Source organism: Tursiops truncatus, chromosome 6, assembly GCF_011762595.2.
Source record: "Tursiops truncatus isolate mTurTru1 chromosome 6, mTurTru1.mat.Y, whole genome shotgun sequence".
Lineage (NCBI taxonomy): Eukaryota > Metazoa > Chordata > Mammalia > Artiodactyla > Delphinidae > Tursiops > Tursiops truncatus.
In genome coordinates, this window is record NC_047039.1 from 13760758 (window position 1) to 13785538 (window position 24781).

Sequence of the window (24781 nt, forward strand, 5' to 3'; positions counted from 1 at the left end):
GGTGGTTTACCACACGCACAGAGACTGCAGCATACAGTTATCAAATTCCACAGAAACATATGGAAGCAGCAAATGCCATTGGCTGCAGCATGTGTAATGAGTAGAGCCCTACTCAGGCTGGAGGCGAATTGAGCTTAGGTGTGGAGTAGCTGTGTGAGTTGGCACATTACTTAACCTCTCTGGGCCTCAGCTATTTGCTCAGAATAAACAATAACCCCTTTCATGGGGATCTGGGGGTTATTAAATAATAGATATCAAATGCCTGTCACAGGGCAGGCATGCTGCACGTATTTATTTTCTTCATCCCTCCTTGCACGGACAAACTGATGCCGACTTTGCTGACAATGATGTATCTACCCGATAGGGAAGAGTATAGAGACCCATCTGCTGTTACGGATGAGGGCTCTTCCTGCAGCTCACTGGTGGCAGGAGAACTTTGCTCTCTTGACCCAAGGACTGATGTTCTCACGAGACCTGCCTCATAAGAATTTCAGCCTAGAGCTCAGCTTTTCAAAACAAATGCCGATACAGAATTTCCTGTGTGCCAAAGTGTTTTAGAATAATGAAATGAAAGTCACCAGGTCCTATCCATCTGAAGCTTCTGACTCTCTTGGCACTAGAGGAGGAAGATTTTTTCGGTGGTTCTAAGAGTTATATTTTACGAGCTCTGTGGTAATGTTAATACATTTTACTTTTAAACTGAACTGCTTCAAACAGTCATTTAGGGGAATTACAGAGCTATTAAGGATAACCAGAGTAGTAGAAATTCTATGAATGAGTTTCATCAACATACTTGCCTGTTTATTTTTAAAGTAATTTTTATTTCCTAGGAGTGTGTTTTGTTGGCAGCCCTCAACCAATTTCATGTTGTTGGAGAATGTGTTTAAAGTGGGACAAATGCACAGGTGTGTAACAAGACCCCAAAGCCTCCTAAAGAAATAACGACACCCTGTGAAAAACACGAATGCAGAAACGTTTGTGGTAAGGGAAGGAAAGTCAAGATTCTTTTTTTAAGCAGATTTTCTAAAGTTGTTCATCTTACCTTTGCTTTGACACGTAGGGCCAATGCCACATGGGTATTCAGAGCAAAGAGTTAAAAAGGAGGGTGACTGGGCAGAATATTTTAAAAAGCAGCAGGTACCTAGCAGAGGAAGGCTTAAGGTAGGGCCACCAACACTCAGACCTGGGCTGCGCCCGGGAGCTCCTCTAAAGCAAAGCTGTAGTGGAGCTATTGAAAAAGACCAGAGGCCTATATTCATAAATACAGAAGATCTGCCCCTTTCCCCACCCCCTGTTCACCAGGTTCAACAAAGGCAAGGGTCCCTGCGCTCCCATTCCCACCCTTCACACTCCAGGGTGCCTTTCTTTTCAGCTGCCCAAAGGACAGCAGCAGAGGCCCACAGGTTTCTTCTTCCTGCAGCATCTCACGGCCCCTGCAGCATCTATCAGCCACCTCCCTCTTTCTGAGCAGCTTCCTCTGCAGTCAGTCTTCAGCCAGGAGTCTTGGCCAAAACACTGACGAGCTTAAGATCTCTGAGGGTGACCTGAAACTGAGAGAAGGGAGCTGGCACAAAAGAAGTGAACTCGTGAATACCTAAGAGTGTGGTGTAGGTGGACTCACCCAGAGCGAGTGTGAAACAATGTGGTTTTAATGGGGCAGGTTAAAAAAAAAAAATCCATTCTGCCACTTGTCATCCACATATGGGTAACCGGGAGCAGACAAAAATATGCCTTACTTAGGTTCTTCCCACCACCCCGAGAAGCCTTTCCCTCTGCTGAATCCCTGATCAATGCGAAGACCAAAGATGTATAGACTGTAAAAAGTCATCAGAATGAGTGCTGCCAGGGCCAAGCAAAATGCAGGACAGCCTCAGCTTGAAATCCTAGAATGACTGAGTGCGGATGGACCTCTTGATAGTTTTAAACTACCAATGGTAATGTTTCTAAAGTCTCATTATTTGAGACCTTAAAGATTCTTTAGAAACCCCATGCAAGTTCTCTGCTGCAGTCTTTTCCTTTACCACGAAGAAGGAAAGGTTTTTTAGATACAAAGGACCTCAGGAGTTAAGCCTTATCCCACTCCCACCCTCCTGTCGCGGGGAGGGGATTGCAGTTGCTCCGGGAGCATCTGTGGTATCCGCTCCAAGTCCTTCGCCCTCTCAGCATCACAGGGAAAGCGATGCCGGCTTCTCTGTTTAAAATCTCTCATGTCTCCCCTTCGTTTGCCTCTTTTAAAAAAATATCAGTATGCTGCACCTCAAATGCTACTCTTACCCAAAGAAAACAAAAATTAAGTGCTTGCTTAGAAAAATCTTAGGTGTATATCTCTGCAATCCCTCCCTGCAACCGGAGGACTCCCTAACATCATATGCGTGAAAACGCTCTGTAAACCGCAGGGCTGTATCAATGTGCATTACGGCGTGCACACTGTTTCAGCTCCCTGGGTGTTCCCTAAAAGAAATCCATGGATTTCGGACTGTGCCTGTTATGTGTTTATCAGAGTGACTCGGGGGGAAGAACCACACGGCTATTTTCTGCCTGCCCCAGAACGAGACGTCTCTGGTCCGAGTTCTGCTCCCTGGAGACGCGCTCCGCGCTCCGCGCTCCGGGAGGCAGCAGCAGCTTCCCTCTGAAAATCAGCCACCTGCGTGGCTTGTTGAAATCATCAGGTTGGGCGCTACACGGGTGTAAAAAGAGGCAAAGGGGCTTCTAATGTGATGGAGTTGTCGGTGTCGAGCAGGAATTTATCTTGATGAAGGAGATACAGGCAACGTGTGACAGTCTGAAGTTCCCCGCTGCAGTGCTGGCCGCTGTGTTTTTGCAAATCGGTTTTCTCCGCAGCTAGTTCAAACTCCTCCACCTACACGCTTCAACACGCCCAAAGTATGCGAGGCTTCGTTCCTCGGAAAGAAATGAGAAAATCTAGTAACACTACAAGGCTGATAGGAACTGCTCTAAGGGTTTAGAAATGCTAAAATCAACACCTGCAGTGCCCCAGTTCCACGTGTGTGTGTGTGCGTGTGTGTGTGTGTGTGTGTAGAAGGAGCGCACTAAAGAAAAAAAGAACCAGGAGAAAGGAACACAAAGAAAGTGCCAGAAACAGCTACAAAGAAATAGAAAACTTTCCTCCATATATGCCGCATACATGCAACCTGGGACAATCTTTTGTATCTCCAATGCCCTGGAGGCACTGCAATGTCACCGTAAACACCAGGGGGATGATGACCCCTGGTGGGGAAGGAGCGACGGGGAGGGGGAGGGTGTCTCCGAGGTTCCAGGCATATGGAAAACTAAGGTGTCAGTAGGGAATGAGAACTTGTTATTGGGGTCACGATCGAATCCGAGTGATACAGGGATCAAGGAATAAGTAGGATGGGGTGGGGGTAGGGAAAGGAAATGAGTGAGGGGGTACGGGGTCTCACAGAAAACAGAAGCCTTCAGAGAAAAGTGCAGAGGACGAAGCCGCAGCATCCTCGCGGCCTGTGGCTCGCCCCCGCCTTCCTTTTGCGCAGAATCCTCCCCTCGGCTGCAGCAGCGCTCTGCCCCCTCTGGCCCGGCGCGCAGTGATCGATCTAAGGCTGCGTCAGAATCCTCTCCGAGTATAAATAGGGGTGGCAGGACAGAGCCGAGCTGCACACAGCCATCCATCCTCCCCTCTCCCTCTCTTCCCCGTTCTTCTTCTCTCTAGGCCCCCATCTCCGCCGCCGGCCAGAGGGGCACCGACCGCCAACATGAGTTCCTTCAGCTTTGAGCCGTACTACTCGACTTCCTACAAACGGCGCTATGTGGAGACGCCCCGGGTGCACATCTCCAGCGTGCGCAGCGGCTACAGCACCGCGCGCTCCGCTTACTCCAGCTACTCGGCGCCCGTCTCCTCCTCGCTGTCCGTGCGCCGCAGCTACTCCTCCAGCTCCGGCTCCTTGTTGCCCAGTCTCGAGAACCTCGACCTGAGCCAGGTAGCCGCCATCAGCAACGACCTCAAGTCGATCCGCACCCAGGAGAAGGCGCAGCTGCAGGACCTCAACGACCGCTTCGCTAGCTTCATCGAGCGCGTGCACGAGCTGGAGCAGCAGAACAAGGTCCTGGAAGCCGAGCTGCTGGTGCTGCGCCAGAAGCACTCCGAGCCGTCCCGCTTCCGGGTGCTGTACGAGCAGGAGATCCGCGACCTGCGCCTGGCGGCGGAAGACGCCACCAACGAGAAGCAGGCGCTGCAGGGCGAGCGCGAAGGGCTGGAGGAGACTCTGCGCAACCTGCAGGCGCGCTACGAAGAGGAGGTGCTGAGCCGTGAGGACGCAGAGGGCCGGCTGATGGAAGCGCGCAAAGGGGCCGACGAAGCGGCTCTCGCCCGCGCCGAGCTCGAAAAGCGCATCGACAGCCTGATGGACGAAATCGCTTTTCTGAAGAAAGTGCACGAAGAGGAGATCGCCGAGCTGCAGGCGCAGATCCAGTACGCGCAGATCTCCGTGGAGATGGATGTGTCCTCCAAGCCCGACCTCTCCGCCGCGCTCAAGGACATCCGCGCCCAGTATGAGAAGCTGGCCGCCAAGAACATGCAGAATGCGGAAGAGTGGTTCAAGAGCCGCTTCACCGTGCTGACCGAGAGCGCCGCCAAGAACACCGATGCGGTGCGCGCCGCCAAGGACGAGGTGTCCGAGAGCCGCCGCCTGCTAAAGGCCAAGACCCTGGAGATCGAAGCATGCCGGGGCATGAACGAAGCGCTGGAGAAGCAGCTACAGGAGCTGGAGGACAAGCAGAACGCCGACATTAGTGCTATGCAGGTATGGCACTGGGCAAAACACTGTGGAGGCGGGGAGGGGGCTGCAGAATCGAGTTAGGATGGGCGGGGGGTGGGGGGGAGAGTGGAGGGCGCGCCTAGAAAGTGGAGACTAGAAATGAGGCATCTGCATGCAGCTGTTAGGGGGTAGAACTTGGCTCCTTGGAGGCTGTGTGGGAGCGGGTGGGGCAGTTGGAGGGCGGGGTGCGGGCGCCACTGCAGTCTGCGAAGATGTGCAGGGTGCAGTTGAATCTCTGTTGCGCATTAAAGCGGCCCAGCCCTGCGGGGGGTTGGGTGGGGTGGGAGAAGGGATGCGAGCAGGGCGTTGCCTCTGGCCTGCCTCTCTGCTGTCCTGAATTCACCACAAGTTGCTTTGCTGCACAGATTGGACCATCTGATTAATAGACACAGCGACGAACTCCCATTAGTTCTGTGACCAGCATGATTTCAGACTAATTTTACCAACCGCTCCCTTCGCGTAGCAGGTAGACAGGAATACAGTCAAAATTGTAGTAGGTAATGATGGCCATAATAAAACGTTTCTTTTTCTCCATCTTCTGGAGAGAAGAGAAAATAATATAGATACATAGAAAATATTTTAGAGAAAATAAAAAAAATTAAATTTATCTACTTCCTTCTCCTATAAAGAAGTGGATTTCTTGTATGTAACCTGGATAGAGTTAGTCAGTGAATGAGAAACAAAGTTTTCAAAAAAACAAATCTGTTTAGTTCCTTGCAGGCATTTTATGATAATCATTAGACTGTAGTAATTAACAAAAACAAAAAAAATTCTTCTGTTAGTTTTTTAAAATAATTTTTTGCTTTCATCTCATGCTTTATGAAGCTGGATTTTTTTAGGCAAGCAAAGAAAGGTTTAAAAAGAGAAAAGGCCGTTGTTTCAGGGGAGGTTTTATCTAAGGTGTGCACTTTGATTTTAATTAAACCTATGCCCTTGCAGCTATAGTAAAGTAATAGCAGTAAGGATTTACGCTTGCATTTTTTTTTGTCTTCCAACAGGACACAATCAACAAATTGGAAAATGAATTGAGAACCACAAAGGGTGAAATGGCAAGATACCTCAAGGAATACCAAGACCTGCTCAATGTGAAGATGGCTTTGGACATTGAGATTGCAGCTTACAGGTAAAAATGGAGGGGCAAAGGTAGCAGCCCTTCAACCTTAGGAAGGAAATCAGACTTCCTTTCTGTTGAATCAGAAATCTTCAAAAATAGTCCTTTGAAATGATTGTGTTCACCTTTTGGCCTTTTCCAAGAAGAATTTATCCTGTAATAATGAGACCTGTTCTTAGCTTCCCATTACATTTAAAGTCTAACAGACAGGGTTATTTTAAGGTGTTTGGGGGGTTTTTGGTTTTTTCCTGGTCTCAGTCACAACATCCCCAGTTACTAAGTTCTGATAATTTCCAACCCTGCCTTTGGCTTTCAGGGTGGCACTGGGGAAGGTGTTGGGTGTTGGGCTCAGCACACTTCCTGTGTTCATGATTGTTAACCCCACCCTCTCCCTGCCTCCGCCAGGAAACTCTTGGAAGGTGAGGAGACCCGGCTCAGTTTCACCAGCGTGGGCAGCATAACGAGCGGCTACTCCCAGAGCTCCCAGGTCTTTGGCCGATCTGCCTATGGTGGTTTACAGACCAGCTCCTACTTGATGTCCGCCCGCTCCTTCCCATCTTACTACACCAGCCACGTCCAGGAGGAGCAGATCGAGGTGGAGGAGACCATCGAGCCTGCGAAAGCTGAGGAAGCCAAGGAGCAGCCCCCCTCTGAAGGAGAAGCTGAGGCGGAGGAGAAGAAGGAAGAGGCTGAGGCGGAGGCGGAGGCTGAGGCGGAGGCGGAGGCTGAAGCCGAGGCTGAAGAGGAGGGAGCCCAAGAGGAAGAAGGTAGGATTCAAACCAAACCAAACCAAACCCACCCTGCAACTCCAGGTTCAGCCGGGGCATGAATATCTGTTAGGACATTGATAAGATAAATGAAGCCTTGCTTATGCCAAGGAAGTTTTATTCATACATGAGTTTAGAATCTTAAATAATACATTGATCTATTGCTTCAACAGACCTTTAGTAATAAGCACGTCATTTCTCAGATTGGCTGGCCTCCCAGAGCCACACATCTCTAATTAGCTTGGTACTTTTTTGAAAAGAACTTAAAAAAAGAATCCTCGTCCTGCTGTCTTTTTATTCCTAATTAAACATTTTAAAATCCATTCATTTAACTCAGTCATTTGGTGTCTGAGCAGCCTAAAGAACAAAAATGAACACCAAACACACAATAAAAGAAAACCAAGGTCCTGGAGGAGAGCAGAGCATCCAGTACCTAGACATAATCTCATTCTATTTAAATATGTGTTCAGTGGCAAATTATTCCCGGCAGGCATTGTCAGTTGCATGTATTTTGGGAGAAAGGAGCTGAGAGGTTTGGGGGAAGTATTTTGACATTTGTGTTCCTCCACAAAACCTTAGCAGAAATGTTTTGATTGGACTCACGCTGCATTTGGAGTTTGTACATTTGCTTTTTATGTTAAAGCTGCCAAGGAAGAATCTGAGAAGGCAAAGGAGGAAGAAGAAGGAGGTGAAGGCAAAGAAGCAGAAGAAACCAAAGAAGCTGAGGAGGAGGAAAAAAAAGATGAAGGTGCTGGGGAGGAACAAGCCACTAAGAAGAAAGATTGAACCCCCTTTCCTTAACTATTCCAGGAATAATTCTCCTGAAATCAGGTCAATCCCATCACCAACCAACCAGTTGAGTTGCAGATACTATATGAATTAAGAAGTCAATATATGTATAATTCTGAGATGACTTAGGTTGGGCATTAAATGTTGTGCTATGACTTTTCTCCTTCCGCAGAGTATCTGTTTGCTTGCAGAGTGGCTTCCTGGCTTGCTGCCAGCCTGTGCATGGTCCACGCTTATGAGTTCAGGATCTATGGCAATGTGAATAATTCAGATGTTTACAATAAAAAAGAAAAAACCCTGAATAAATGAATTCACTAATGTTAATGTTAAACGTCATGGAAAAAAATAGTCCTTTGAACCTTTGGTGGTTAGAAATTAAAGGCCTTGAATTATGTGCTATAAATAGTAAATAAAGTTACACTGAATGACATTCCTTGCTGTGGTTGTTGACTTAATTCGAATATCTTAAAGAAGGCACCAATATAAGACACACAGAAGTGGGCTATTGACCTCCAAATTTTTTTAAGTCAAAATTTTAACAATTACAATGCATTTCCCCCCCTTAATTGGTAATTCTGAGGATGCAATTAGGTCATGAGCATTCATGAAATCTCTCCCCTCAAAAATTTTACTGATAATAAGCTCGAGTAAATGAGAATCTCTGGGGTTTTCTTTGATAAATAGCTATATACTATGCCCCATAAGTGTCCTATATAATGTTGGGAGTGGCTTTCTTGGAGGCCATTCTGAAATTATGTGATAAATATACGCTCTATGGTAAACAGGTAACTTTAACACTAGTATGTAATAATAAATGCAGTATGGATAGAATATGAATCCCGTAACCCTAACCCACCTAGCACTATAACCACATTTAAAATATATTGTCATGAGCAGCAGTTGAAACCCAAGCAAAGGAATCAGAAGGAATAATTTATTATCTCTGTATAATTTTGGATGGAGTAAGAATATCAAAGTTTATTTGCCATTGCAAACATGTTGCCTGCAATCCTGAGCTTATGATTGTGTTGTTAGCTTAATTGTGTTGCCTCAAGTAAATAGCCTTTATGCCACCTATTTTAAACTTTTTAAGCACTACAGATACAGATAATGCAATTGTGATCAGTCGCTAAAGGGGGGATTATATGCTTGTATGTTGCATTGCCATCGCTCTGCATGTCTTTACTGGGAAATATTCGGATTTCAATGATAGCTCTAACTGGTTGGACATTGCATCAAATACACACCCCGTCCGTCCTCCCTGTTCACTGTAAAGTTATGAAAGCTCTCGCACTTGCATTTGATGTGGAATGTGGACGAAATTACTGATTATCCGCTGTTCTGCTTCTGTTCTTACACAATTGCTCTGTCAGCTAATTCTTTTCAATATTTCTTGTTTAGACAACTCTTCAAGGTCATGAATTTAATCTGAAAGCAAAGTGGTTTCCATTTAAAGTTACCTGATGACATGACACTATGTATTTCTAGTTAAGTATATCTCACCAAAGCAAATAGGTAAAGTATTTCTTTATCTACCTTGATGCTATGGATTTGAATTACGAAGATTCTCAGTACCTTTACTTCTGTAAACGCTAGGAGTTGCCTCAGAAGCCAAGCTTTTCACATTTATGTTCATTAAACATGGGATGCTGCACATGGTAAAGCTCAGATATATGCAAATTACATGTAAAACAAAGTAGCCAAACGGAAAGAGCTGGTTGGTTTGAGAATTTCTTGAAGTAAGAACACTGTACCATACTCTATCCTGTGTGCCATAATAAAATAGTGAAAAATCTAAACTAGATGGATCTGAAGTCTTTAAAAACAGTTTCCTCAAATGTGGTACCTGGCTCAGTCTCCCTCTCTCTCCTGCTCTCCCCAAACTCCAGTTCTCGTTCTGTATTCTCTCCCCTAGCTAATGACCCACTCCTCAGCCATCCAATTCTGCAGACCAGAGACTGGGCATGACGTCATATCTCCCATTTCCTCTCCCCAATCCCTCTGGTTTAATCTATCACCAAGTCCTATTGATTTTACTGCCTACGTATCTTGGATCCATCCACATTTTCCTGTTTACACTGCCGCCACTCTAAGGAACCTCCCAACGTCTTGTCCTCCTTCCGTCAGCACACTAGAGTAAGCTAATCTTTAGAAAAGTGCATTTTGATCATGCCCCTCCAATAGTTTCCCATTTCTTTTAATATAAAAACCAAAATCTTTAAGGGGATCTTCAAGGCCCGGAGCGACCTGACCCCAAACTACAACTCGAACCTCATCCTATGCATATCCCCTTACCCCTCCCTTACTACTGGTGTTTCAGCCACCCTGGCCCTCCGTTCTCCCACCTGCCGCAAGGTTTCGGCTGATTTCTCTGTCTGGACCACTCATTTTTTCTATCTTTCCCTCAAACTTGCTCAGATTTCAGCTCAGTTGTCATTCCCTTGGGGAAGCCTTCCCTGACTGAGCCAAATTCCTTTATTCAATGTGTTTATAAGAACATGTAGTGCTTTACACAGTCATAATCGGCATCTATTTCCATGAACATTTAGTGTCTGCGTCCCCTGCTGTAGAGTGATCCTCAGAAGCGTGGCGATCAGACCTCCTGCTCCCCGGCATCCAGCATTGTTCCTACCATGGTAGAGCACAATAAATGTCGACTGAATGAATAACTTCTGGATAGACTAAAATGCCTTCGGGATGACTAGAAAGCCAAGAGTGTTCAATAATCAGTCCTGGTCTAGTCAACACTTGGTGGAAAGGGCAGAGAACCAAAAATCAAGTGTCTGTTCCGATCCTAGTGTTGTTTGTTATGGAGGGCTGGCCATCCCCACCCCCATCCCCATTCTGGCTTCAATCTTCTTAGCTACATAAGGCGTTAGCACTTGATTTCTCAAATCCACTCTAGATTCATGATTCAAAATTTCCTGAAAAACTTTTCGAAGATCAGGCTAAATGGCTGAATAGGAAACACGCGTATCACTATTATGTCCACACTAAAGTCCATCACTTAAAGGGAATTGCTAAACTTCGTGTAAAGTTTCATTCCTGGCATTAAATGGATAAGCAATTAATCTGATTGCTTTTTTCCCTACATGGAGATTCTAGTGCTGTCAGAATAGTTGCTGCGTCCCAGGCACTAATCTAAGTGCATTATACGTATTATCTCATCAATTTCTTTCTTATGACAATGTTATCAGTCCAGCATGATTATCATCCCCATTTTATGGATGAGGAATTTTTAGGTGACTTGACCAAGGTCACATAGCTAGTTTGTGGTAGGCTGAGATTCAAACCTCCCAGGATGGATGGCTCTAAAGTCCATGCTCTTAACCAAATATTGCATTGACTCTCCTTTGCAGTCTAGCTTGGGAGGCATCCTCATGGAATCAGAGGATATTTTCACAGGCTTGTGTTGTGACAGCAGCCTGGGGGTTTTCACACAATTATTGGAATTCTTACAGTCTTTGTACAATTCAAGGGCACTTCTACATTCACAGTGTTCCATTGAAGTTACTTAGAATGCTTAAATTTTTCTTTAGTTCCTTGGATTATTTATGTCCCTATAAATTCCTCTGCAAAAATTTTAAACAGAGATGTATTTGAAATTTACCTTCAAGGATCACTAACTTTCAGGATGTGCTTCTCAAACTGTGCAGGACCCTGCGGGGCCTTCCTGGGGGACACAGCTTCTTGCCCCCCACCTCTTGTTTGTAGAAAAGCTTTAGCCTCCTTGGTCTCCCCTGAGCTCCAAAGAACAAATTTAATCAGAGAAGTGAGAAAATGCAGAAACAAAGGAAAGCAGTCAAACAGGACAAAATAATAATAGTTTAGCCATAAAACAAAGTCAAAGACCTTAAGTACCTCCTCAAGGAAAACAGATAATATCCTGAGCCATATCCTTAAGTTGTTTTAAAGACACTAAAACCCCCGCCACGTGGAAGAAGTTAACTGCTGACCACCAGTGTGTAGATCCCAGATCAGTTGGAACCAGAAGGTTGATGATTGAGGTTCCCAAAACATCACCCTGTTACCTCACCAGCACCCAATCAAAAGAAGGTCCACGAGGGGATCATGCATCCTATAACCATCTCCCTCACACTGTCTTTAAAAACCATTTCCTGAAAGCCATTGGGGAGTTCAGGTCTTTTGAACATTAGCTGCCCATTCTCCTTTCTTGGCCCTGCAATAAACGCTACACTTTCCTTCACCACAACCTGGTGTGAGTAGACTGGCTTTGCTGCAAAACTTGGGAGAGCAGACCCAAGTTTGGTTTGGTAACAGTTCTCATGGTGTTATTCTTCTACCTGGTTACAATTTTCTAGTTGTGTTCACATTGAACTGGTCCTCAATGGTTTCTTCTTCTCCTTTTCCTTTTCTTCCTCCTCCTTCCTTCTCCTCTTACTCCTTCTTGCATATCTTCTTGTTGTAAGATATTTCAAGTCATTTTGGGAAGGGAGTAAACAGTGACTAAACAAATAAGTGTCTTTGTTTCCTCCCACCATACCTAGCAAAGTGCCTTGCATTTAGTGGGAATCTTAATAAATATTTTAAGAATGGAAAAGGTTTATTATTTGTGAGAACTTTCCATGCACATGGCCAGGATGAACAACTTATTCTTTCTCCCTTGGGTGTAAATGATCAGGATTGCTCCAGCCATGATTCATATTTGAAAGGTCTTCCAGTGCAGAATTCAGGATGTTTTCCTCTTGGGAAAATGTTCATCAGAACTGACATTTTCAGTTTAAGTTCCCCTAGAAAATTCCCAGTGAAGAATCTTATATGAGAGCTAAAAAGATAAAAGGTAAAAGCATCATGAGCAGTAAAAAATTTTCAGCAGCCCCAGAAAGTGACTATTGGTAGCCTTTTAATTCTACTTCAACATAGATAATTATTTGTATATGGAGAGTTTTTAAAAAAATAATAAAACATCAACATTAAAAACAAACTTTAAAAGGAAAAAAATCATATTTTCTCCATTCAGTCATCATTATTTTCATTTATATGTTCTTCTTTAGACTTTGTTTCTATTTATGTATATTTGACATAGCTTGTCCATTCGTTCCACACGTGTTAATCATGTACTATGTGCCAGGCACTGTTCTAGGCACAAAGAATAAGGCAGACAATATCCCAGCTTTCAGGGACTAAAGTGGTGTGTGTGTGTGTGTGCGTGTGTGTGTGTGTGAGAACAGGCAATGAACAAATAAACAAATAAATAAGTGACATTAGCTCTGAACCAGACATGCAATGATCTGGGGAAAGAGTGCTCCAGGTAGATGGAACAGCAAGTGTGGAAGCTTGGCTTGTTTGAACCCAGGAAAATACCTTAAGCTCATTGGTGAGCATTAAGAATGAGAGAGTAGGAGATAGAACTGAGAAAGGCAGGCAAAGGACATATTATGCAGAGGTTTATAGATCAAGGAGTTTAGGTTCTATTCCTTGTGCAGTTTGAAAGGGTTAAGCAGCAGATGGTGACATGATCTGATTTCTGTTTTATAAATACCACTCTGGCTCCTGTGCAGAGAATGGACTTTAGAGAAGCAAGAATCAGAGAGACTAACTTAAAGGCTGTTTTAGTCCCAATAAGAGAAGATGGTGTGATGACTTAGAGCAGTAGCAGTAGAGATGGCATGATGTGGGATGATTTAGAAAATTTTTGAGGTATTTTTTTTTACTGACAGAATGAATGCATGGAGGGGGGAAGGTGTAAACAGTATTTTTTTTTTGATAACTATGTAACTTCATGAAATTAACATGCAGTATGTGTTAGTTACCTAGTGCTGCATAACAAATAACTCCAAAGCTTAGTGGCTTAAAACAATCTCAATCACTTATTTCTTAGTTTCCACAGATCAGGAATTTGGGGGTGGCTTGGTTGGGATGTTCTGGCTCTGGGTCTCTAAAGGGGTTGCAGTCAGATGCTGTGTGAGGCTACTGTTATCCGAAGGCTTGGTTAGGCCTGCAGAAACTACTTCAAGGTGGCTCACCCATTGGACTGGTAATTTCTTCTCCACGTGGAGCTGCTTGAGGATACTTACAACATGGCAGCTGGCCTACCCTGGAGCAAGGCATCCAAGAAAGCAAGGCAGACGTTGCAATGTCTCTGATGACCTAGTCTAGAAAGACCCCCACCATCAGTACCACTGTATTCTACTTGTCATAGAGACCAGTCTGTCTGATTCTTCGTGGGAGGGAACTACACAGGGACAGGAGCATCAAGTATGAAGATCACTGGAGGCTACCATAAGATCGTGGGCATGTAATTATTTCTTTTATGAACAGCAAGAATCCACTCAAAAGATCTGAAACCATTTCAGCTTCAAATATTCTTCCCCCTTGTTCTCATCTGTGTACTCATTCTTACTTGATCATGTGTCCCAGTTTAAGTTTAAAAATATGTTTGTGAAAATTATAGACAGCCTGGCAATGAATATCTTAGTTAATGGATACCTTCGGTTTGTCCTTCTAACGAAGGATTTCTTTAGTAATTTCCCGAGTGGAATTATATGTTCAAAGGGTATTATGTACATTTTAATAGTTCCTGACATGTATCCCCGCAGCTTCATAGTGTACTTCAAGGCCTCAGCTTTCCTGCATTAATTCATTTGAAATATGTATTATATTATTCTAGTCAACTGGGATAAATATAATGGCAGCTAATACATGACTTAAGGTAAGTTACGATAGAAAAATAAAAGTGTTTTCTGTTTTGTAAGATAGTCAAACCCATCCAAGTTGGCACCTTAGATTTTTTGGAATACCTTAGCTTCTAATACACACATGAGTTTAAACGGGACACGTCTAATAAACAAAAGTTATATGGATTACAAGTAGTCTTAAACACGAAATGCCTTTATAAAAAAACTGAAACGCTGTACATGAGGCTCAGGTTTCTGGTAGCTGTTAAAGACATTTTTATTTGTGTATTGATGGCCGTTAATCCCTTTGCTTTTAGCTAACTGTCATTCTTTCAGTCTATAACCGCCCCACAACCATATTAATTTCATGTGGAGTATAGACCATTTCCTGATATGACTGTTAAAAACAAAAACTAGCGGGATGCTTTGATGCAGCACAATGAATATTCCCTTTTTGCTCTATATCTAGTGCACTAGTAAAGACAGAAACCCTACATTAAAAACTCTAACTGCATCTTACCTAATCATGGCTTGAGAAGAAGGAATAATCTGTTCATTCTGACTTGTTGGTTTGTTTCAAGTCATTTATTCACTGGAGAATCTCACCTTTTTACTTCAGAGGTTAAAAAACACAGGAGAGAGATTGCCCCCCCTCCTTTTTTTCTCCTCCCCACCTAGACACACACACACACAAGAGAATATGTGTGAGAGAGAATCTCAACTGTAAGTCACAAATCATTCTCAGTTTAAGACAGAAAAATTGGTGTCAGAAGTGTGAAATCAGAGGGCGATTCTGAGATGAGAGTAAAATGCACCACCTTCTCAGGACACAGGCGCTCAGTGTTTGTCAGCTGGCCTCCAGGGTTGGCGGGGTTCTGAAGACCAAGAGCCCTGGCAACACTGCACTTGATGTCCTATGCCCACGGGAGGGACCTGAAAAGTGAACCAGGGCCACGTTGGTGACTTAGAGCAACTGGTAAGGACCTTCTTCTGTTTCCCTTCTGTCCTGCCCTCAATTCCTCCCAACCCCACCTGAATAGCTGAAACCAGGAAGTGTGACTTCTGAAAGTGTTTTAACCACTGAGAACTCTCCGAAGTCTCCAGAGGATGGGGAGTCAGCTGATTTCAGCTTCCACAGCATCCATGGGGCACTTCTGGGGGTGGGGGCACAGCTGGGGGGCACGGCTCTTCAACAAATGGCCCCTCCTCAGGCAAAGCCGTTTTTATTGGGGGGGGGGGTGGATATTATTTGGACCCGGTATCCTCAGCTTGTTATTCTGAGAGGGGCAAGACAGACATCTTGCTGTTGCACTCAGAAGCCTTGCAGCCCTGCACCCCTCCCCTGCCCACCTGTAAAACAACACTGCTCAAACTCAGGGATAATTTAAACAAAATGAGTAGAAGAGTGTTTCCTTTAATCCACTGGCAAAACAATTTCCTGAGGAGCTGGAGGTCTGTTTGTAGATGAAGGTATCTTTCTCATCGTCCCAGGACCGACCCCCTTGGCAGCAAGATGCGCTGACACTCCCACCCCTGCCCGCGGTGTGGTGGGAAGAAGAAAGGCCTCCAGGATCGGCCCCCATTTCTTCCTCCCCAGGGACTCCTGCCAGCCCAAGCTAGGGCCCCCTCTGTGGAGAGCTGGGGGTGTTTCCAGACAGAACTGAGAGCATCTGATGGTGTTTTAGGATTACACTGGAAATACGTAACATTAAAACATTTTTATAACAACAACAAACCTCCCTAGCCTGTGAGAATCTAATGAGCTGAGTTGAAGGGCTTTGAAAAATCAAAACGTTCTGCTATCACTTTTTTCTTTCTTTTTTGTTTTTAAGGCATTGATTTTCCTCGGGTTTCTGCACATTCAGTCCTGCCTTGGAGCCACCGCAGCCTCCTGACGCCGCTGGTCCAGTTTTTTCCCGGCTGGGCTAGAGGCGGGGGAGTTGTAGGGCAAAGGCCTGAAAAGCTGCTTCTACCGCCTTGTGACTAGGCGGAGCCCAAGGATGCTCTTTCTGCGTGAAACTTTGCCCTGCGGGCAGCCTGCATCACCCTGCTGAACACGATCTCTGCAAAAGTGCAAAAAGCCGGGGCGGCCAAGTCTTTCGCAATTAAGACCCTCACCTCCACGCCACCCCTGTAAATAGTAAGGTTCGGAGACTTAAAATACTTTACAGCAGACTGGGTGACACATTTTTTTTCAATCAGGAAGCCTAGTCATTTGGGGATGGAGCGGGGAAAAGAAGGGGGGAGGCGCCCGGAATCCTCTTTTTTGCTAGATCTTTCCCCAGGTCGCCCCGCCCGGAGGACGCGGCAGAAAGGTCCGCTGCGGCACCGCGCCCACTGCGTCCCCGGGCGGGCGCCACCCGGAGCATCGCCAGAAACTCAGCGCGCGCCTCCGGGCTCCGGCCCCGGCAAGGAGGGGCGCGGGGCTGGGTGGAGGGGGGGCGGTTCTTTCGGGAAGCTTCTATCGCCGGTTCTTCTCTGCTAGCGGAGAGATCGTGGGAGGCGGGGGTCTCCGGAAGCCCAGGCGCGAACAAGGAAGGGGGCACTCGCGGTCCTTCTAAGCAGGGGCCCCTCCCCACTGAGGCCTGGCCTGGAGCTCAAAGCGTTCTGAAATCCGATTTTAAGATAAAGAAGCCGGACGCTGAGGCGGTGGCCTTGCTGCAGTAGGTGTGGAAGCTGGGGAGAGGGTACCACGCGGAAGGTACCGCAGCACAGGCGCGCCTGGAGCCGCGTGGTCCAGACTCCTTAGTAGAGCGTGGACCAGCTGCGTTTGCAGCGCTTGGGCGCTTGTGAGAAAGGCAGTCTTAGCCCCGCGCCAGGCCTGCTGAACTAGAATCTACATTTTAACCAGATACTCAAGTGATTCAGGAGCGGGTGGTGAGAAGCTCTAGTAAGGAAAACAGTTTAGGTCTGCAGCTCACCCCCACCCCCTCCCCGCAGCTACCTGCACGTGGGTGTGGAGAGGGGAGGTGGAGGAGGCAGTAGGTCACTGCTGCATAACAAAAGCAAGAAGAGGCTCAGTGTTCTTCCTTTGCTTATAACAAGCGAAGTACTGGGCGAGGGCAAGAGATTCATCTCACGTCCTGTCCTTGTCTTCTAGACATCCACTCACTACCCCAGACAGACTTTAGGCAGACGAGCCAGTGCGGAATATTGAGGGCCAGCACGCACTACCATCTGAAGGCCTGCTGAGTCAAGGTCTTCCTACCCTGACTGGTAGAGGCTGCCCAGGCCCCTGTGGAGGAGAGATGCGAACTCAGAGGGGAACCCAAATAAAAGTTACCAGTAGAGTGTTCTCTTGCCCTCTCTCCAGAATTGGGGGGTGGGGGACAGTGGTGGTTAGAAAATGCACAGGAAATTTCTCTTGTTAAAAACAAGACAACAGGGCTTCCCTGGTGGCACAGTGGTTGAGAATCCACCTGCCAACGCAGGGGACACAGGTTCGAGCCCTGGTCTGGGAAGATCCCACATGCTGCGGAGCAACTAGGCCCGTGAGCCGTGGCCACTGAGCCTGCGTGTCCGGAGCCTGTGCTCCGCAACGGGAGAGGCCAAAAGAGTGAGAGGCCCGCGTACCGCAAAAAAAAAAAAAAAAAAAGCACAGTTTGAGAAACCACTTGAATTTTTCTTCTTTTTAACTGATACTTGCCTTTGAAATAAACAAGCTGAATTTAACTGCCTAGTTTTCAATTCACTTAACTAAGTTGAGTAAATCAGAACTTACACACTGAGAATTCACTTTGTGCTCTTTCCCCTAGAGAGGGGGAGCCGGCATTCCAGCCTGGAGAGCGAGGTGGTGATACCCATGCAATGCTGTCATCTTGGAAGGACGTAGCTGCCACTCTAGCAACATGGAGTCTGGAGCTCTGTCTGCTGTGAGAGTCCCTTTCTCCCAAGACATGTGAGACATGGAGTTGGAGCATGAGGCTCCCTGGACGATGAAATAAGGTCCATGAAAGGACCATGAAATAAAGCCAGCCATTTCCTTTTAGAGCAATCAAATAGATGATCACTATTCCTGAGGAATAAAAGCAGATCTTGTTTTGCCAGGAATTACTTGATCATGAAGCATCAGAATAACAAAATGGCTTTGAAAGACTTAACTAATCACTTGGAGATTGCATGCAGCCCAAGCATGTCATCGTCTCCAAGGCCACATCACACCGTTAAAGCCAACACTTTCATTTTACATCTACCCGCAGTCAGTCTTGTTTTCTCCTCTGTTCTCATCCTACTACCCATATGGGGACAAATTCCCCTTCTGTGCATTCCTTTCATTCTTCACTGTTGAGATTTTCATTTCAATGATTATAAAAAATTAGCATCAGTATCAAGTTTTGGTTTGATCATGTGTTTTACTTTCGAAAGCACTCACACCTTTTCTCCTAACACTGAGAGCTGGGACGACGTGTATTGCACACATTTTACAGGTAAAGTAAGAGCACAGGGTTTATAGCAATTGGTTTCCCATGAGCTGCCATCTGCATTTTAATGCCTCACAGCAGCCAACTTCCCATCACACAAACAATGTCCCATTTCCCGTCCTCTTCCTTAACCCCCCTGCGCTTTTCTAAAGTCTTCCCCAGTCATTCCCACATCAATAGATGGAACCTCCAGCCTTCGCATTTCCCAGGCCAAACACCCTGGCATCGTCTTTGATTTCTCTTTTCTCCTACTCTCTCTAATTCTCCATCAGCAAATCACATGGAATTTACCTTCAAAATATGGTCAGTGGCCTGGCGCTTCTCACCATCACCATGCTACTTTTGGATTCTAGGTACCAAAATCTCTTGCCTAGATTATTTATTTTATTTCTTATTTTTGCGGTACGCGGGCCTCTCACTGTTGTGGCCTCTCCCGTTGCGGAGCACAGCCTCTGGACGCACAGGCTCAGTGGCCATGGCTCACGGGCCCAGCTGCTCCGCGGCATGTGGGATCTTCCCGGACCGGGGCATGAACCCGTGTCCCCTGCATCGGCAGGCGGACTCTCAACCACTGCGCCACCAGGGAAGACCCTGAATTTTTTTTCTCAAACCCATCTTGCCTACATGACGACCTTTGCTGCTTATATTTATTTTGCCTAATGCCAATTTGTAAACGGAAAACAATCTCACCCCAGATTGCTTTACACTGACTCATAGTTAAGTGGGATGAATCGAATATCAACTCATTCACTCCTAGAGCTGATATGTCTCCTGCATAAACTGGACCCTCAGTAAACATCTGTTGATTGTACACTGGTGGCTTGGTCTTCAAGAAAGGGTCAAGTGTAACAATAAGTATCATAGTAAAGATTATTATTGTCAACCGAACATGTTTATTTTCGTAATCTGAATATTTTGGGGCTGTAGTGTTATGGTTTTGAGACTATTGAATTAACTGGAATAAGTGGGTTACAGTGGCCATAGATGGGGGGAGGTGTTTGCAGAAGGATGGGGGGATATGATGAATACCAGGGGTCCATGAAATACCTTGTCATGATGATGAACTTAAAATGGGCAAACATTTATAACATATTGTTACTGAAAATGTGGGTTGCTGAATGGTATTTTCAGAATGATCACAGCCATATCAAATTTGCGCATAGAAAAAGTTGGAAATACATTGAAATAAAACAGTTATCTAAGATGACTATTCTACAAGAACTATTTGTTACACTTAGAATTTAAAAATTAAAATATCCTTTCATTAAAAAATGTCCTGCATGGCTTCTCTCTCATGGAGATAAATCACTTCTCTGAGCTTCTGTTTTCTGCAAATTGCAGAGAAATCATAACATCTGTTCTACATTTTGTGAGGCTTAAGCAGGGTGATGTATCTGAAACTGCTTTCTAAACTGTAGAGAAATGTATGCATTTTAGGTGATTTAATCATTGGCCTTGCTGTAGGGATGCACGTAAACAGCTATCTTTGATGTGGCTCTTCCCCAGAATACCTTCTGACCTTCTGTGTTTTTTGGGGGCAGAAATGCTCAGGCCTCATTTGCCTCTTGGGTGACCACACTGCATGTGCTCATGTGAAAAAGGAAGGCCTGGAGTAAGAAACACTATTGGTTTCAACAAGATTCTGGTTTTCCTGGAGTGGAAGTCCTGAAAGGATTCCTGCCTGAGCATCACTTTCAAGTAGGTAAAAAACTGAATTTTAAATCTGTTAACTAGGGACCTTCTGTGCCGATGATCCTGCTGTGTCCTGATTACTTACTGCATTTGCCTCCAGTTCCTACCATTGTTCTAGTTCCAAAGCTGATCAGATGCCCTCACCTTGACTCATGTGGGGAATAGCCTGTGCCTACCCTGGGAGCCTCTGCTTGGCTGGTGGCATTCTGCCTTGGGCCTCTTTTGGTCTGAGAATTGTCCAGAGAGTGAGACACAAACTACTTGAGGTGCGTTACATTTGCCCTCTTTGCTGCACTGTCTCTTCCTTGTAGGGAGGGATGTGACTTTGGCAGAATGACATGACCTTCCCCTTGACCAGCAGTGCCTGCTGACGGGGCATATGCTGAGTAGTTCCAATGTCCATTATTTGTCCTTCATCAGCAAAGGACACCTGCTAATCCCTCATTCCTGAGTTAGCTGAGCCATTTCATAAAGAAGATTATCTACATGGAGAGCCTATGCATTCTCTTCGTCTGAGACTGGAAGTGGGGAAAAATCTGAATAGATGAATGATCCATTGATCCAGCAATGAACGATCTTGACAGTCACACACAGGCACACGTGTTCACAATCATGCAGCCTTTGGACAAGAAGGGAAGAGGAAGACAGGGGCATCAAATGGACGTGTATAAGAAGGAGAAAAGAAGTAGAATGCAGAAGGGAAGCTGGGACAGACACTTTGCAGATGTTTTCACCTTCCTAGAAGTTTTGCTTTACAAATGGCTTGGTTCAAACCAACTTTTGGATCTTTCTGGTTTATTGATCCTGTTCTACTGACCATAGCTTCCTGATTGGTCGGAGTCATTGTTAACACAAGAGCTAAAATAAATGTCCCCTGACTAATGATAAGCAGCATTTATTGAGCTCTTATCATGGAGAATTTATACTGTCCTAAATACTTCACAAGAATGATATTCCTCAATCCTCAAAATAACTGTCTTATTATTGGCCCCATTTTACAGATGAGAAAACTGATGTTCAGAAAAGTGAGTTGTCCAAGGTCACACAGTGAGTGTGCCATTCCTACGTCAGTTTGTTCTCAGCTCCATATATGTCCCCTCTATTCTGTATGGCAAGAAAGTACATGTCCCAGGCTCCCTTGATGACTAGATTCCAGGTAGCTTGGCCAGTAGGAGGTACTAGTGAAAGAGTGGAGCATGAGGGGAGGGGAGAATCAGAGAAGTTCTCCCTGCCATCCTGGCCCTGCAGGTGGCTGCATCTCCTTCTTGAATCTATCTTCCTTAGACTGCTCCTCCCTCCAGGGTCTCAGTTCTTACCAGGCTGCCTCTGCTGCCATGGTTCTAGCTCCTACTGGATGGCCATGTTTTCTGGGCTCCTGTAACAATGTTTGCTTCTGGTGTCCCTCCAATCCCAGACGTGATAATGCCTTCTTTCTGTTGGTAATTTCTGGGTTGCCTTGGCGTCTCCACTGTGGACCAAATTGTGTCACCTCCAAATTCTTATGTTGAAGGCCTAACCCCTCAATGTGATTGCATTTGGAGAGAGGGGTTTATGTAAGTAATTAAGGCTGTAAGAGTGGGGCCCTGATCTGGTAGAATTAGAGTCCTTATAACACATATATATGGAATAAAAAAAAATGGTTCTGAAGAACCTAGGGGCAGGACAGGAATAAAGACACAGACGTAGAGAATGGACTTGAGGACACGGGGAGGGGAAAGGGTAAGCTGGGACGAAGTGAGAGAGTGGCATGGACATATATACACTACCAAACGTAAAATAGACAGCTAGTGGGAAGCAGCCGCATAGCACAGGGAGATCAGCTCGGTGCTTTGTGACCACCTAGAGGGGTGCTATAGGGAGCGTGGGAGGGAGGGAGACGCAAGAGGGAGGAGATATGGGAACATACGTATATGTATAGCTGATTCACTTTGTTATAAAGGAGAAACTAACACACCACTGTAAAGCAATTATACCCCAATAAAGATGTTAGAAAAAAAAAAAAAAGAAGAGACTGGGAAGAGCTAGCTCTCTCTCCCTGCCATGTAAGGACACAGTGAGAAAGTGTCTGTCTGTAAGGAAGCCAGCAAGGGAGCTCGTACCAGAACCTGAGCACGCTGGCACCCTGATCTTGGATTTCTAGCCTCTAGAACTGTGAGGAAATAAATTTGTTTCTGAAGCTGCCAGTCTATGCTATTTTGTTATATGTAATAAACAAGCTGACTAATGTATCACATTTTGTCTCGTCAACTTTTCTTTCGCTTTGTGGTACCATTTCCTGCATTAAATTCCATTCTGTTTGAAACCCTTAGTATATTTTTGTGCTTTTGCTCTCCTGACCGGCCCCTGACTCACTCAGCTACAAGTTCAGAACTGAGATTCCAGCTAAGGTCCGAACAGACACCAAAAACTGTGCTCTCAAAAGTTGTGTTGTACTTCACGTATTGTTTTGGTTGTCTGCAGAGATCTGGGGGGAAAGCCAAATAAATAACGTGAAGCCAAGGTTCTGTGAGCCAGCGTCTCCAAAAACAATGGAAATGGGAAAAAACGTCAAGTTTTTGGAGCCTAAATGTGACTTTTCAGACACTGCCTTTATAATTACAAGTGGAGGTTGGGGGGCGGGGTGTTTGGAGGAGGAGGCCTCCAGTTACTGGTCCTGCTCTAAAGTGGCAGCAAAAGGGGCAGGGATACTGTGCCAGTGGGATGTATTCCTCTCCGACTCGTGAAATGTACCGCACAACGGCGTGCCAAGTCCGGCACGGGATGGCGTGTTACCTTGGCATTGAATTATGTATCTTTTTCCTTTCCTGATAACACATGGTATTTTGAACGTTAATGTGGGCAAGGTACAAGTTTTTAATGTTATCCACTATTCTCATTTTTGACAAGTCTTCCTCCTTTTCCTATTAAGAGTTTACTTTTTTCTACTAAATTGGAGGAGAAGATAGATACTTTGGAAGCTCTTTCGCTTTTCCTCCATGGGCCTTGTATGTTGCCTCTCTTAATGAGGATATGAAGAGCCACCTTTCTTCCTGGGAACTGTAAACAAATCTCTCACTAAGAACATGAGCCGAAGCAGCTTGCTAACTGCTAATGAGAAAGTGATAACTTTAGAAACACTGGTGGCTCTTTCATGGGCGGCTGATAAAGAATAAAGATGGGCATCAGCTCTCCAAATGTCATGGACACATGATTTGCCTCTAGTGTTCATGTTCATTCTAACAGGCCAAGGGAACGAACTCAGCGGGTGGACATGGTTAACTGCTTTCACAGGGGCATGGTGATTATTAAGCTGGGCAGTAATGCCCAGCAAAGGAAAGTTCATCTCAAGCTATGATGGTAACATTATACTGGGTGGGATGTGGAAGTGATATGTCCAAATGTGTCCAAATTTCTGACATGTTATGTTCAAGGCATGCTTTATTTAAAATGTACAAAACTAACTGATGATGCATAGGGATAATTTCACTTGGTATTTAATCACTTTAATCCAGTTGAAATATCTTCCTTGTTGCTATCCCTGAGGAACAAATTGTTGGTCAAAGATGATAGGCAGATGCACGTTGCTGTACCCTGCAGAGCCAGTTCTATGCCGTAGGTGACTAACTCATAGAAGAAACATTCATTTTGTTTGTTCATTGCCTCCTTAAAAGTCTGAGAAATGGAAAAATAGATGAAGTGCCTCACGCATCAATAAAATATTAACATATTTTATTTAGTGAATATGATTCCACAAAATAAAGTTATGTAATCAGGCACAGACTAATGGAACCCAGATTATAACCCAAGGGAAGTGATGACGAATGTGATGTTCCTACCACTTACCAGTGAGTTTTCAGGTAACACTCCCAGAGGTTAGTTAATTTCCCCATAAGCTAAACAATCGATAACAGGGACTGCTTTGGGCAGGCGAGTCCTCATAGGTAGAAGGCTTATTCCAGGGATAAGTAAATACAGAATATATAGTATTTGCTATCTTTTCTATAAAAGTATGAAGTGGAAACAATGTGGGTCTGATAAGAGAAAGGCCTGAGTTCTAATCTTTATGCCCAAACCTCTGCAAGAAATGGCAATAAAAATAATTCCTGCATATATGTTTGTTATAAGGATTCAATGATTTATTATTGGCAAAGGGCCTGATATGTAATAAACTCAACAATTGTTATTACTGTGATGAACTATTTGGATTCGGACACGGGCCTTCACCTCTCTAAATGTCTGTGCTGGGGAAAAAGGAATAGTGATTCCTAAAACTTCTCAGAATTTGCACCAGTGGGTAAAATTGTAGGGGGTCAGATATTGAAACAGTGAAAAGAAGGCTTTGCTAACAGTCAAAGTTTCCTGATAGATGCGTCAAAACAAAGTAACTTTCCTGTCACTGTAGGTGTTCAGTTCTAGGATAGGCAACTACTTTTCAGGCATGAAAAAGGGGAGTTCAATCTCAGAAGCTAATGCAACCTTCAAGATTCTATGATTCTAAGTAACAAATATTAAGTAAAGTTTAAGTGTATCTAACACTTGTACCTCTTGAAGTTTTGCTATAGATTGAATTTTGTGTGTATCTCTTATAGAC

At 45.0% G+C, this 24781-nt stretch overlaps 1 protein-coding gene across 1 annotated transcript; it reads left to right on the plus strand.

The window, feature by feature from the left end:
• The first annotated feature begins 3731 nt into the window (after positions 1 to 3731).
• Positions 3732 to 9228, plus strand: NEFL (neurofilament light chain). Its single transcript, XM_033859251.2, has 4 exons — positions 3732 to 4778; positions 5792 to 5916; positions 6310 to 6671; positions 7315 to 9228. The coding sequence occupies exons 1-4, from the start codon at positions 3732 to 3734 to the stop codon at positions 7455 to 7457; spliced, it is 1677 nt and encodes a 558-aa protein (XP_033715142.1). The 3' UTR covers positions 7458 to 9228.
• Positions 9229 to 24781: the final 15553 nt, after the last annotated feature.